Source organism: Macaca nemestrina, chromosome 12, assembly GCF_043159975.1.
Source record: "Macaca nemestrina isolate mMacNem1 chromosome 12, mMacNem.hap1, whole genome shotgun sequence".
Taxonomy (NCBI): Eukaryota; Metazoa; Chordata; class Mammalia; order Primates; family Cercopithecidae; genus Macaca; species Macaca nemestrina.
In genome coordinates this window covers 56,886,381-56,901,256 of record NC_092136.1, presented here as the reverse complement: position 1 = coordinate 56,901,256, position 14,876 = coordinate 56,886,381, and the positions used below count along the sequence as shown (strand labels likewise).

Genomic DNA, 14,876 nt, shown 5'->3' with positions numbered 1-14,876 from the left:
AGCTGACTCTGGGGACAGTTGAGTCCATGCACGGCCCCACCTGCTCCCACAAACTCTCACAGTTTCCTCCTTGAGTCACCTGCTTTGGGAACCTCCACTCAGGAAACAGGGAAGGGATTGGAAGAGCAAGAGCTGTGAGTTTAGAGCAGCCCAGCTTTAAATCCTCCCTCACAACCTGCTGGCTGTGTGCTCACTTAACCTCTGCCCTCCAGTTACACTCAGGATAGAATTCATGGAAGGCACCTGGCGTATTCAGCAGCTCAATTTACATTAGTATTTTTCCTCCTTCCTCCTCCCCGGCCACCTACAAGGCTAGTTCTGGCCCCAGGTGAGCTGAGCTCTCAGGGCCGTCTATCCTCTTTCTAGCTCCGTTCAGAGGAGACAGCTGCCACCAGGGCCCAAGATCAAGCCGCACCGCCGCAGCCCACCAGAGCCCTGTGAGGATCCTCCCCTGCCTAAGTCCACAGGTCTGACCCCAAAAGGACTTACCCACAGCCCCAAACTCCCAGCCTCCACCTCAGCCTCAGGCCCCTTCTGACAGTTGGGGCTCAGGGCCTCAGCACAACCGACTCCTGGTTGCCATGCCAATCGCTGTGGGTGCAGCCTGGGGACGCTGTCGTCTGTGGCCAGTGAGTGCACTGAGCATGCAGAGAGGCCAACAGGAGGCCTTTGGAGGCAGGGGTGGGGCAGGAAGTGATGGGGGAGGGGGTGTTCTCCAGGTTTCCCTCTGGAGAGAAGAGGAGGAGGAGGGAGGGAGAAAGGCCAGCGTAGCCTCAGTTCTCCAAAACTCAGGCTGTCCCACTGCTAGAAGAGTCAGTGGTGGTGGGAAGCCCTCAAGGATCCCAGGGGACTCCTGTGAGGGAGGAGCCTCCTCCACCGAAACTGAAGGCCTCCTCCCTGTACACACTAGAGGCAGGGGTGGGAGAGCCACTGGCGGCTTGGGGACTCTAGGGTAGAATTTGTCCCTAGTCTAAACCAAAATAACCAAAGGTGTGGGCCTGTTTGTCTATAACAGGCAGGACTCCTTTGAGGAGCAGAGGTGTTGTGACCATTTGGAGGGAGAGGCGTGGACACTGGCAACAAAGGAACAGAAGTCCAGATTCCGCTCATGGGAGGGGCTCGTATTTGGAGACCTCTGACAGTCACTGCGCACTGGTTATGTTCCTGGTATGCAGGCAAGTTTGGAGGTTTCCCCCCACATCCATACCCCGCTTCTACCAGGTTCTGTTACAGTTGGCAGATCCATGGGAATAGGGAGGCCAGGGTACCACCTCCAGGAGTAGAGTGGTGTCAGTCACCCCTTCCATCCCCGTCTGGCCCCAGAAGTTGGTTAGGCAGGGGCATGTTCCTGAACCTCTCCAATCAGCAGGAATCTGGAGACTTCGGTTGGGAATCCTGGGATATAGGCTTTCTCTTTCTTCCTATGCCTGAAGGAGAAAGCTGATAGTTCTGAGAGCTTCTGACAGCCTTTTGGGAAGACTGAAGCTATTCCCAGAGAAAGAGAGGATCGACCTCAGGAAATAGAGGGTTGGTTGGTTGGTTGGTTGGTTTTGAAACAGGGTTGCCCAGGCTGGCCTCAAACTCCTGGACTCAATGGATCCTTTTTCCTCAGTCTTCCGAGGAGATCGGACTACAGACGTGCACCCCCACATCCAGCTGAAAATACGTTCTTGGTGACAGTATTGAGTCCTACCTGCAGGCAGTGCTGCTACTCTAGGCCTCAGCTGTGTGAGCCAATAATTCCCCTAATTGATTATGCCACTTTGAATTGGGCTGTTTCTTACTTGCAACCAAAAGCCTCTTAGCTAATGACTGCCCTCCCAGAGTATCACTTCATAGTCAGGAGAATGACTGCTGCCCGGGACCATATACCGAGGCCGAGTTATTTGGCACACAAAGTTAAAGTCTGAGAAAGACCCATGGCCGAGTGCGGTGGCTCACACCTCTAATCCCAGCACTTTGGGAGGCCAAGGCAGGTGGATCACGAGGTCAGGAGATCGAGACCAATCCTGGCTAACACGGTGAAAACCCATCTCTACTACAAATACAAAAAATTAGCTGGGCGTGGTGGCTCTTGCCTGTAATCCCACCTACTTGGGAGGCTGAGGCAGGAAAATTGCTTGAACCAGGGAGTCAGAGGTTGCAGTGAGCTGAGGTCGCACCATTGCACTCCAGCCTGGGTGACAGAGAGAGACTCCGTCTCAACAAATGAAAAATAAGTTAAAAAATACCCATGAAGTCTCTGGCAATGAAAGAAGGATTCTTGAATGAGACAGAGGGATATCAATGAAGGAGGGGAAAAGGAGAATATTCCAGTTTAGGTAGGAAGCAAGAGAGAAGATAGAAGGATACATTCGCAAGAGTGATTTTCTGTTTGGGGAAAATGGGTTCAACATGTGCAAAATCACCCTGAACTTGCTTAGAAGTCACATGAAAGCAGACTCACATCAGGGTTTGGGTGTGAGAGTAATTTTGGTTATAGATTACAGAGGCATCATCGCTAACCCCACCAGATGTTATCTTACATGTAGGAAAAGGCCAAAACTTGGGTCATTTATCTTTTAAGGAATGTAGCGACTCAGGCAGGAGATGGGGTGGAAGAGGGAGAGGGGCGTGTACTCTGTCCTGTCCTTCAAAGCTTCTTTTCAAAGAGCGAAAGAGCTGCCCGTGGTAAGAGTCAGGGGCATTGTGAAATGTTGCTGGCAAGCAGAAGTGAGAAAACACGACTTCTTATGTTTGCTGCTTTGTTTTGCAGTAGGGAACTTTGAAAACTAAGCTGATAAATTTAAACAAGATGGCGTTCAGAAGGCAGTCATCAGGCAGCTTAAGCGACGAAGTGACATGAAATACTTTCAGAGAGAGTGAGGGTGGAGCCTGTTGAGGACACAGCCCAGGAGGCCAGACAGGAGACTGCTACCAATGACCCAGACACAGGTGATGGGATTGGAATAAGAAAACAATAACAACAGATATTCACCAACACCTTCCTGATTTGAGGCTTTTTGCTGGGTGCTAGGAATAGAAGATGAATAAGGCTGGATGAATTATCTTCAAGGAGCTTGCAGTCTATTGAAGAAGACAGATAGGTGTGTAAAGTGTTTAAAGATAGCAGGATAGCAACCATAAGACAAATATTTATATGAAATAAAGGAACAAGTAACAGCTGGGATAGGAAATTGGGGAGGACTTCACAGAGGCATAGCAGTGGAGAGGAATGTGATAGACAGTGTGTGATGGGTCATTGACTGGGCCTGGGGACAGATGGGACTTTGTAGTTAAAGGAGAAGGAAGAGCTGAAGCTGGCCATGGAAGCAGAAATAGACACATTTTGAAGGCAGACCCCCCAAGATATGGGGCAGGGACTGTCCTTCCCAGGTATGAAGGAAAGGTCTGGCAGCTCCAAGTTTTCTAGCTTAGGGAACCTAGAGAATGGTGATGCTATGGACAAAATAAGATAATGATAATAATAATCAGTAATGGTGGCCAGGCACAGTGGCTCATACCCGTAATCCCAACACTTTAGGAGGCAGGGGTGGGAGGATTGCTTGAGGCTAGGAGTTCGAGACCAGCCTGGACAACATAGCAAGACCCCATCTCTAAAAAAAAATGTGTTTGACTGGGAGTGCTGTCTCATGCCTATAATCCCAGCACTTTGGGAGGCCGAGGTGGAGTTCAAGACCAGCCTGGCCAACGTAATGAAACCCCATCTCTACTAAAAATAAAAAAACAAAATAGCCGGATATGGTGGTGGGTGCCTGTAATCTCAGCTACTCGGGAGGCTGAGGCAGAGAATTGCTTGAACCCAGGAGGCAGAGGTTGCAGTGAGCCAAGATTGTACCACTACACTCCAGCCTGGGCGACAGAGCGAAACTCCATCTCAAAAAAAAAAAAAATGGTTTTAATGATTATGAATACTTTTTACATGTCAGGCTCTGTTAATCATCATCATAAACACATGGGAATTGCTGTTGTTATTATTCTCATTTTGTGGAGAAGAACTGAGACATAGAGAAGAGGTAGCAGAGTTATACTGCAAATACAGGTCTGCCTTCTTTTTTTTTTTTTTTTTTTTTTTGAGATGGAGTCTCGCTCTGTCACCCAGGCTGGAGTGCAGTGGCACAATCTCGGCTCACTGCAAACTCTGCCTCCTGGGTTCACGCCATTCTCCTGCCTCAGCCTCCTGAGTAGCTGGGACTACAGGCACCTGCCACCACGCCCGGCTAATTTTTTGTATTTTTAGTAGAGACAGGGTTTGACCGCATTAGCCAGGGTGGCCTCAATCTCCTGACCTTGTGATCCGCCCGCCACGGCCTCCCAAAGTGCCAGGATTACAGGCGTGAGCCACCGCACCCAGCTACAGGTCTGCCTTCTTGGACCCTATACTGAGCTGCCTGAAGAAGTCTGCATGCAGGAAAATGATGCATCTGAAATAATTTCAAATAACAACAAGGTTTTGTAAACTACTTTTGCTTTAGCCCCAAGACACTTTCCCATGGTGGTGACTTCTTGTGAATCCCCAGTAAATAAAAATCTCCAAATGCTGACAAATGAAGAGAGGTTCATTGTGATTGCTCAGCATGACGCTTCGACGGAGTGAGACAGGCCTCTAGTAGTTAGTAGTCACACTTCACAGGCTTCTGTGAGAGCTTCTCACAGCTGAGCCTCTGGCCAAGCGTGTGAGAAGGGCAAGATGAGACATGCAGAGACTCTGGGGCCCCCTGCTCCCCTAGAGCTCATGAAAGAAATAAGCAGAGCAGCTCCTCAACCTACATGAGATCATATTTAGTACAATTGAAACCCAGGTGAGTAATACTCAGCATAGGTTAGCATTTGAGCTATTTCCTGCCCACATGGAAATTACACTTAGGAAAAACTGTTGAATGATGCTGTAAGATACCTCATTTTGTGATATTATTCATTTCTATTTGGAAACAACAACTCAAACAATTCTGAACATAGTGTCAGCATGGTGGCTGGTGGTTGCTATCATGGAGGAACCTTTTCCAGCGTTATTCTTGGTCTCAGCTTTATCAGGGTACAGAAGAGACTGCAGGTAGTTAATGTACTTAATTGCAGCTCTGAGGGTTTCCACTTTGCTGAGTCGCTTCTCCAAATACTCCTCTGGCAGGTGATGACGGAGCTGGGCATAGCCTTCATTGACACATTTCACGCGCTGTCGTTCCCGCTCATTCCTTTTCCGGATGAAGGCCGGCCCGTAGGAGTACTCACACCTTCCGTAATTTGGGTAGGGCATCGGGAAAGAGAAGGGGCAGGGTTCACCATAATTTCCCAGGATGAGGGAGTCACTGGGAAAAGGCAGCAGTGGCAGCTCCTCAGAGTAAGGGGTTGGCACCGGGGCCTCCGGGTGCAGGTGGAAAGTGACCATGGGCTCCAGATAGAAGGACCTGGTCAGTGGCAAGCGGGCAGAATCGGGGAAGATAGGAAGTTTGTCAGGCAGACAGGAGTTGCCTCTGTTGTCCATCATTTCCTCTTTAATCTGCAAACATAACAAAATTTATCAATGTGGTCAGATAGAAAGAGAGCAGATATGATCTACTTTCTTGGAGATCAATGTTTTGTTGTGTTGTGTTGTGTTGTGTTGTATTGTATTGTATTGTATTGTATTGTATTGTATTGTATCGTATTGTATTGTATTTTTCGAGATGGAGTCTTGCTCTGTTGCCCAGCCTGGAGTGCAGTGGCGCGATCACGGCTCACTGCAACTTCCGCCTCCTGGGTTCAAGCAATTCTCCTGCCTCAGCCTCCTGAGTAACTGGGATTACAGGCATCCGCCACCATGCCCAGTTAATTTTTGTATTTTTAGTAGAGACGGGGTTTCACCATGTTGGCCAGGATGGTCTTGATCTCTTGACCTTGTGATCCACCCGTCTCTGCCTCCCAAAATGCTGGGATTACAGGCGTGAGCCACCACGCCCAGCCAGAGAGCAATGTTTTAAAGACTTTTCTGCTTTGATGACCAGTTTCTGAGCTCATGTGGACAATGAGATGGTGTTATAATATTCTGTGTAGTAAGAGGATGATTGATGGTACACAGAAACAGTACTAAATAACATTGAATCGCCTTATGAGAAAGTTATTCTCCTTCAATTCTCTTTCAGTCCTTGTGGTTATAAAGATACAACCTTAGTCTGCTGAGAATGTGTCTTCCACACCACACCACTAGAATTCTTTTTTTTTTTTTTTTTTTTTGAGACAGAGTCTGGCTCTGTCGCCCAGGCTGGAGTGCAGTGGTGCGATGATGGCTCACTAGAGAGCCATCATCTAGGTGCAAGCAATCCTCCTGCCTCAGCCACCTGAGTAGCTGGGAGCATAGGTGGGCATCACCACAGCTGGCTAAGTTTTGAATGTTTTTGTAGAGACAGGGTCTTGCCATGTTGCCCAGGCTGGTCTCAAACTCCTGAGCTCAAGCAACCCACCTGCCTTGGCCTCCCCAAGTGCTGGGATTATACACAGGAAGCTACCACACCTGGCCTAGAATGCTTTCTAATCCTTCTAAGATCAAAGCCTTCAACAAGCAATAACATCTCGTTAGAATTCAGTGTCTTTACTAACTTCTGTTTATTGTGAGTTCTGGTGATTTATGGTAGTGATATAAAGTTCCTTTTTTTGTTTTTTTGAGACAGAGTCTTGCATTGTTGCCTGGGCTAGAGTGCAGTGGCATGATCTTGGCTCACTGCAACCTCTGCCCCGGGTTCAAGTGATTCTCCTGCCTCAGCCTCCCAAGTAGCTGGTATTGCAGGTGACTGCCACCACGCCCAGCTAATTTTTTTGTATTTTTAGTAGAGATGGGGGTTTCATTATGTTGGCCATGCTGGTCTCAAACTCCTGACCTCATGATCCACCCACCTCAGCCTCCCAAAGTGCTGGGATTATGGGTGTGAGATACCATGCCCGACCATAAAGTTCGTCTTAAAATTAAATCTACTTGAGTAAGAAAACGTGATTTGATTTAAAGATAAAGAGAGAGTAAATAATAGTACAGGTGGAACAAAGATGTAATAGTGATTGTGAAGACGTGCAAATAAAAAAAAGTGTAGGAAACGCTAAAACACCACAATATTCAAATATATGCAAGGGAAATTATGAACTAGTTAATGATCATGCAACCTCAGAGGCATAGCTTTCTTAAAGAATACTTGATGTGCTAGAGGCAAAACTGAAAATACAAATAAAAAAGGAATAATTTGCTCTTAAATGTTCATTATGGTACTCCTTTAGGTGAGAAACTTCCCCTACACATTTAAAACATAGTCAATGTACACATTTTTACGTATGTAGAACTGTAAATATATTGAGTAAAATGCAGCTATGTTTAGGTTTTTAAAATTTTTATTTATTTTATATTTTAATTTTTAGAGGCAGTGTCTTATTCTGTCACCCAGACTGGAGTGCAGCGATGTGATCATGGCTTACTGCAGCCTCAAACTGCTGGGTTCAAGTGGTCCTCCTGCCTTCTGAGTAGCTAGGACAGCAGATGTGCACCACCATGTCTGGCCTTTTTTTTTTTTTTTTTTTTTTTTTGTAGAGATGGGGTCTTGCCTTGATGCCCAGGCTGATCTTAAACCTCCTCCTAGCTTCAAGTAATCCTCCTACGTCAGCCTCCCACAGCACTGGGGTTACAGGCATGAGCCACTTCACCCAGCCTATAATTAAGTTTTGTTGGTTTTGTGTGTGTGTGTGTGTGTGTGTGTGTGTGTGTTTGCAGAACTCAAGGACGAAGCAGTATAACCCAAGAGGTTCCATACCAATGCATTTCTTCTTTGTGAATAGGTCTATATCCTTCTCCTCTTTTAAACTACCATTACTTTTTGCCTTTGACCATAATCATGTAGCAACAGTAGATTTTACGGAGGCACTGCAGTATAACCCGTTAACTGGGAGGCAGGGTAGTTCTGTAGGAAAAGAGCTTTTTCTCTAAGAGGTAACACCCTCAGGTTTCAATATGGCCTTACTCCTTCTTAGCTATGTGTCCTTAGGCAAGTGTCTTAACCTCTCTGAGCTTTCGCTTTCCCCATGTCCAAATAAGCTACTAATTATTCTGCAGGGTGGTTGTGAGGATAAAGTGAAAAAAAATACAGTTGACCCTCCGTATTGGGGTCTGTGTATTCAACCAACTATGGGTGGAAAATATTCAGGGGGAAAAAAGGGATGGCAGCATGGGTACTAAATAAGTACTGACATTTGTTCTTGTCATTAGCCTCTAAATAATACAGTGTAACAACTATTTGTATAGAATGTACATTGTGTTAGGTATTATAAGTAATCCAGAGATGATTGATTTAAAGTGTTTGAGAGAGTGTGTGTAGGTTCCATGCAAGTGCTACATTATTTTCTACAAGGGAATTGGACCTCTGTGGATTTTGGTATCTGAGGGGAGTCCTGAACCCAACCCCCCAGGTACAGAGGGGTGACTGTGCCTATAATGCACCCAGCATTTACCTCTTTCCTTTCTTTAGAGATGAATGAATCTTTATGTAGTGTTCCTATCTAAATTGTACCTTATAGAAAACCTGGTTTATGTTTTCCTTAACACGGTAGAGTCACAACACTGATCTATCCTAAACACATGTGTTGAGAGATGAGGAACATACCTAAAATAGAGAAGGAAAAGCAGCTTGGTCTAATTGTGGGCCTCCATCAAAGAAGGAAATATGGTGTTAATTTCTCAGCAGGTTGATTTTTCGGTACCTTTAGGAGTGAGGGGTTATTATCTGTGCTTGGCATACTGCATGCACACACACACACACACCAGTCCTAATGTTTAGGGCAATATTAGATAATATTGGCACTTATTTCTCTACCTGAATACAGCAAAAACTCAGCAGGCTGCACTGTGTAGTGGGAGGAGCAGCCTCTAAGACCAGAATTCAAGTATGAAGGTCAGGGGACTAAGGAAACAGTAAGGGCAGCAGGGGTAGGGGTGCTGGGAGGGAGGAGTGGCCAAGGTTAAAGGGTTATAGTAAGTTGTGGTGAAAGAGACTGGAAAAGAAGTCAATGCCAGGAAAAGCTCTTCCTAAAAGGGACGGGGTTAGGGGATGAGATAAGTGGAATAGGTCCAATTAAAAATCAAAACAGAGGAACAGGAAATGAAAGATTCCAAATTACTGACCAAATGACCTAAGATAACTAACAAAACAAAAATCTCTGGAAAACTGAAAACTAGCCAGGATTCTGTCAAAAAGAAAAAGTTGCTGAGAGAAACAAGTTAGGAAATTCCCAAGCCAGGAATTCTAGAGGGTAAGAGAGAAAGAATGGGTATGGCAGAAGCTGCAAAATGGTGGCAAATGGGTGTGGAGCCTGTATTTCTGCATTTCTGACAACAGCAGAGCCATATTGTTGCCTGTAGTTAAGAACTGGAGTTAACAGGCTACCAAAAAGTAAAGCAGATGTCATCAAACCTAACTATACAAAAATCATTCTGTTGGTGATGGTTTTACCCTAAAAGACCATTTAAACAATATCTTAAATCTTGACCCAGATGAAATCTGAGTAATTTGTATATGCCACAAGTAATTAAAACTTTCTAGGTTTTAACAATACTTTGCATAATTCTTGAAAAAAGAGCATGGTGTCTCTGGAGGCACATTGATGAGAAGTTTTTTCTGTTGAGCATTTCCAATAAGTTCACCAATCGGTGTACTAGCATTTAAATATGATCACCTTTTATTCAAAGAAGGTAATTTAAGACAACAAAGTTAAGAAAATGAAATAAAATGCAACAAGGAGAATCAAGATAGAAAGCCTACTGGGGTCTGGATGTGTTTGTAGGAATTGAGTATAAGTTTTTAAAAGAAAGCAACACAGATTGGTAGCGCCAGGGCTCCATGGTTCCAGATATAGGCACAGCTAACAAACACACCTGTGATGGGAAAATCTCAGATTCTGCCTTAGAGGGTTTCTGGGAAATAAATGATGAGGTCTTAATGATAAAATCATAAGAGATTCTGGATACTCTGCTGAGCATAAAAGCTTCAAATTTCAGAGATATAAAAGATATGTAGCATGTAAAAAATAAAAAGCTACAACTGCCAATATAATTGAATTATGGAATGTTAGAGCTAGAAGGAAACTTAAAACTTCCTCATAGGTTATGATATGTTGCTAAGGTTACAAAGCCAATAGCAAAGCAGGGGCCAGAACCTAGTGTCCTGACTTCCAAATCAAAACTCCTTCTGCTCTTCTAGAGGATTTAATTGCCAGCAAAACCTGGATCTTCCATTATATGGAGAATATTGGTAGTTTAAGATAATGGAATAATCTGATAGCTGACAAAATTCAGTATTTATCAACTGTGCCTAGGCATGTTTTTATCCTTCCCCATGGGCCACTCTGGAGAAGAGTCTCTTACCTGAGTTTTGTCGTCAGGATGCTGTATTTTGGGCTGAGTTAGACTTAACCTGATTTATAGGTGATCATTTAATAACAATATACAAAACAGCTTACAGTTAAATAGAACTGCTCAGTTCTGGTTTGGCTGTTTTTCCTACCCAGCATGTAGATATGACAACAGATAACCATGCTAAATAGAAAGGTGTGCTTACAAAACTGGATACTTGTAACAAATTCTTTTGCTTAAAGAATGTCCCCCATTCTTCTGGGTTATGTGATATTATATCAAAATTATTTATGGAGCAATAGACTCATAATGTGCAAATATTGGTCAATATTCTTTTAGATAGAGATTAAGGCTAGAACTAAGAAGGTCAATATGAACTTATTTTCTTTACTTTTTATTTTTTTAAAGCCTGTCAAATTTAGCAGTGGGGACTTTAGTGACTTGAATGTGGATGTTAAATTCTGATAGCCCAGTATCATAGGAACTAGCCAATACCTTTTTCTTAAATAGCCGTTTTATTTTTTCTTCTTAAGTATACTTTTATCTTTTTAAAAATGTAAATATTAGAAGCATTCCTTCTTTCCTTATTTATTTAGAGACAAGGTCTCACTCTCTAGCCCAGGCTGGAATGCAGTGGCATTACCACAGCTCATTGCAGCCTCCATCTCCCGAGCAGCTGGGACTACAGGTGTGAGCCAACCCGCCTGGCTAATTTTTGTAGAGATGAGGTCTTACTTTGTTGCCTCAATGGTCTTGAACTCCTGGGCTCAAGAAATCCCACCCAAAGTGCTGGGCTTATAGACCGCTGTGCTGTGCCGACTTTAATTTTTTTTTTTTTTTTTTTTGAAACAGAGTTTTGCTCTTTTGCCCAGGCTGGAGTGCAATGGTGCGATCTTGGCTTACTGCAGCCTCTGCCTCCAGGATCAAGTGATTCTCCCACCTCAGCCACCCAAGTAGCTGGAATTACAGGTGTGTACCACCACACCCAGCTAATTTTGTATTTTTAATAGAGATGGGGTTTCACCATGTTGGCCAGGCTGGTCTCAAACTCCTGACCTCAGGCGATCCGCCCACCTTGGCCTCCCAAAATGCTGAGATTACAGGTATGAGCCACCGCGCCCAGTCCCAACTTTAATTTTTAAAGCAGTTGTAGGTTCACAGAAAAATTGAACACAAAGTAGAGCTAATTCTCATATACTCCCTGCCCCTATATGTGCATGGCCTCCTCTGCTATGAACATTCCACACCATTATGGTACTGTGTTAGAACTGATGAACCTGCATTGACACATTATCACCCAAAGTCCATAGTCTACATTACGGCTCACCCTTGGTGTGTTATACATTTACATTCTGTGGGTTTTGACAAGTATATAATGACATGTATTCATCATTGTGATGTCACAGAATAGTTTCACTGCCTAAACATCCCGTGCTCTGCCTATTCATCCCTCCTTCTTCTCTAACCTCTTGCAACCACTGATATTTCTGTCTCCATGGTTTTGCCTTTTCTACAATGTCAGGTAGTTGGAATTATGCGTATAGCATTTTCTTTTTTTCTTTTTTTTTTTTTTTTTTTTGAGACAGAGTCTTGCTCTGTCGCCCAGGCTGGAGTGCAGTGGCACAATCTCAGCTCACAGCAAGCTCCGCCGCCCGGGTTCACACCATTCTCCTGCCTCAGCCTCCTGAGTAGCTGGGACTACAGGCGCCCGCCACCACGCCTGGCTAATTTTTTTTTTTTTAATTTTTAGTAGAGACAGGGTTTCACTGTGTTAGCCAGGATGGTCTCGATCTCCTGACCTCGCGATCCGCCCACCTCGGCCTCCCAAAGTGCTGGGATTCCAGGCGTGAGCCACCGTGCCCGGCCACATACAGCATATTCAGATTGGCTTCTTTCACTTAGTAGTGTGTATTTAAGGTTCTTCCATGTCTTCTCATGGCTTGAAAGCTCATTTCTTTTTAGCGCTGAATATTCCATTGTCTGGATGTATCACAATTTGTTTATCCGTTCACCTACTAAAGGAAATCTTGGTTGCCTCCAAATTTTGGCACTTATGAATAAAGCTGCTATAAACATCTGCATGCAGGGTTTTGTGTGAACGTAAGATTTCAACTTATTGGGTAATTATTGTGGAGCACAATTGCTGGATCATATAGTAAGGGTATGTTTAGTTTTGTAAGGTTGCTGTAACATTTTGCATTCCCACCAGCAATAAAAGAAAGTTCCTGTTGCTCTACATCCTTGAGAGCATTTGGTGTTATCAGTGTTCTAGATTTTGGTCATTCTAATAAGTGTGTGTTGGTATCCCATTGTTGTTTCAATTTGCATTTCCCTGATGACATATGATGTGGAACATCTTTTCATACCTTTTGAAAATACTTTTCATTATTTGCCATCTGTATCTCTTCTTTCATGAGGTGTCCAGGACTTTTGCCCATTTTTAAATCAAATTTTTTGTCCCTTATTGTTGAGTTTTAAGTGTTCTTTGTATATTTTAGATAGCCGTCCTTTATCAGATATGTCATCACCACCATCTAGATCTTCTCCTATGTTATCTTCTAAAAGTTTTGTAGTTTTGCATTTTACATGTAGGCCTATGATCTATTTTGAGTTAATTTTTGTGAAGGGTATAAGGTATGTATCTAGATTTATTTCTTTGCATGTGGATGTCCAGTTGTTCTAGCACCATTTGTTGAAAAGACTATCTTTTCTCCATTGTATTGCTTTTGCTCCTTTGTCAAAGATCAGTTGACTGTATTTATATGGGCCTATTTCTGGGTTCTCTGTCCTGTTCCACTGATCTTTTTTGCCAGTAGCATACTGTCATGATTACTGTAGTTCTATAGTAAGTCTCAAAGGTAGTGTTAGTTTTCTGAGTTTGTTATTCTCCTTTAATATTGTGTTGGCTATTCTGTGTCTTTTGCCTTTTTATAACCTTTGGAATAAGTTTAATATACACAAAATAACTTTCTGGGATATTGATTGCGATTGCATTGAATCTATAGATCAAGTTGGAAAGAACCACCATCTAAACAATATTGAGCCTTCCTATTAATGAACATGAAATATCTCTTCACTTATTTAGTTCTTTCGTTTGTTTAATCAGTTTTGCAATTGTCCTCACATAGATCTTATATATATTTTACTAGGTTTATACCTAAGTATTTCATTTTGGGGGTGCTACTATGAATGGTATTGTTTTTAATTTCAAATTCCACTGTTTGTGGCTGGTATGTAGGAAAATGATTGACATTTTTTAAGAGACAGGGTCTTGCTATGTTGCCCAGGCTGGAGTGCAGTAGCTATTCATGCAGCGATCATAGCTCACTGCAGCCTCAAAACTCCTGGCTTCAAGCAATCCTCCTGCTTCAGCCTCCTGAGTAGCTGGGACTACAGATACTTGCCACTGCACCTGGTTTGATTGACTTTTGTATACTAACCTTGTATCCTGTAAGCCTTTATAATCACTTATTAGTTCTATTATTGCTGTTGTCAATTCTTCCGGGTTTTCTACGTAGATAATCATTGCATCAGTAAACAAAGATAGTTCTATTTCTTCCTTCCCAATATGTATACCTTTTGTTTCCTTTTCTTGTCTCATTGCATTGGCTAGGGCTTCCCGTGCAATGTTGAAAAGGAATAGTAAGAGAAGACATCCTTGCCTTATTCCTGATCTTAGTGGGAAAGCTTCTAATTTCTCATTATTAAGTATATGATGTTAGCTGTGGTTTTTTTGTAAGCTCATTGCTTTCTTTATCTAATTGAAGTTCTCCTCTATTCCTAGTTTCCTGAGAATTTTTATCATGAATGGGGTTATTTTGTCAAATGCTTTTTCTGCTATTGATATTATCATGTGATTTTTCTTTAGCTGTGATGTTATTTTCAAATGTTGAACCAGCTTCGCATACCTGGGATAAATCCCACTTGGTCATGGTTGAACTTAAATCTTTTAGTACTAACAATAAAATTGATAATTTTAGTTATTTTTGTAGATAATTTTGTAGGTGCTTAAAAACTAAATTTTACTAAACCCCAAAACCCCATTAATGGCTCCTAAAACCTCACTTTTATGAATTTAATGTAATTCTGATTTTTTTTGCCAGTAATTTCTCAGAACAAGTACGCCTTCAGGAATTTGAAATCTCCCAATTTATCAATATATTAGTATACTTTTCAGAGATCCACCCCCAAATTCATATATTCTGTCTATACATGCACACACAGATAATTTACACCAATATTTTATAGTTAGATCGGTATAAAACAGTAGTCTCAGAACAGAGTACAAAATGTCTTTATGGCCGGGCGCGGTGGCTCAAGCCTGTAATCCCAGCACTTTGGGAGGCCGAGACGGGAGGATCACGAGGTCAGGAGATCGAGATCATCCTGGCTAACACAGTGAAACCCCGTCTCTAAAAAATACAAAAAAAAAAAGCTAGCCGGGCGAGGTGGTGGGCGCCTGTAGTCCCAGCTACTCGGGAGGCTGAGGCAGGAGAATGGCGTAAACCCGGGAGGCGGA

The 14,876-nt window shown here is 43.2% G+C and overlaps 1 protein-coding gene and 1 long non-coding RNA gene across 6 annotated transcripts; one reads left to right on the top strand and one right to left on the bottom strand.

The window, feature by feature from the left end:
- Positions 1–105: 105 nt before the first annotated feature.
- Positions 106–4,573, top strand: LOC105488743 (uncharacterized). 5 transcript variants are annotated; one of them, XR_011610843.1, is made up of 4 exons: positions 495–629; positions 1,016–1,175; positions 2,756–2,934; positions 4,241–4,573. It is a non-coding gene; the product is annotated as an uncharacterized lncRNA (long non-coding RNA). The 5 variants fall into 5 exon arrangements; XR_011610844.1 differs by lacking the exon at positions 4,241–4,573 and adding an exon at positions 3,017–3,744; XR_011610846.1 differs by lacking the exons at positions 495–629; positions 4,241–4,573 and adding an exon at positions 106–467 and having other exon boundaries at positions 2,756–3,744.
- Positions 4,574–4,901: 328 nt separating this feature from the next.
- Positions 4,902–5,497, bottom strand: LOC105488747 (achaete-scute family bHLH transcription factor 3). The gene has a single exon (XM_011753137.3). The coding sequence runs from the start codon at positions 5,483–5,485 to the stop codon at positions 4,940–4,942; it is 546 nt and encodes a 181-aa protein (XP_011751439.2). The 5' UTR covers positions 5,486–5,497; the 3' UTR covers positions 4,902–4,939.
- Between the last annotated feature and the right edge of the window lie 9,379 nt (positions 5,498–14,876).

Excerpts from the sequence above, each read along its gene's own strand:
- LOC105488747 (XM_011753137.3), bottom strand. The coding sequence starts at position 5,485 with ATGATGGACAACAGAGGCAACTCCTGTCTGCCTGACAAACTTCCTATC.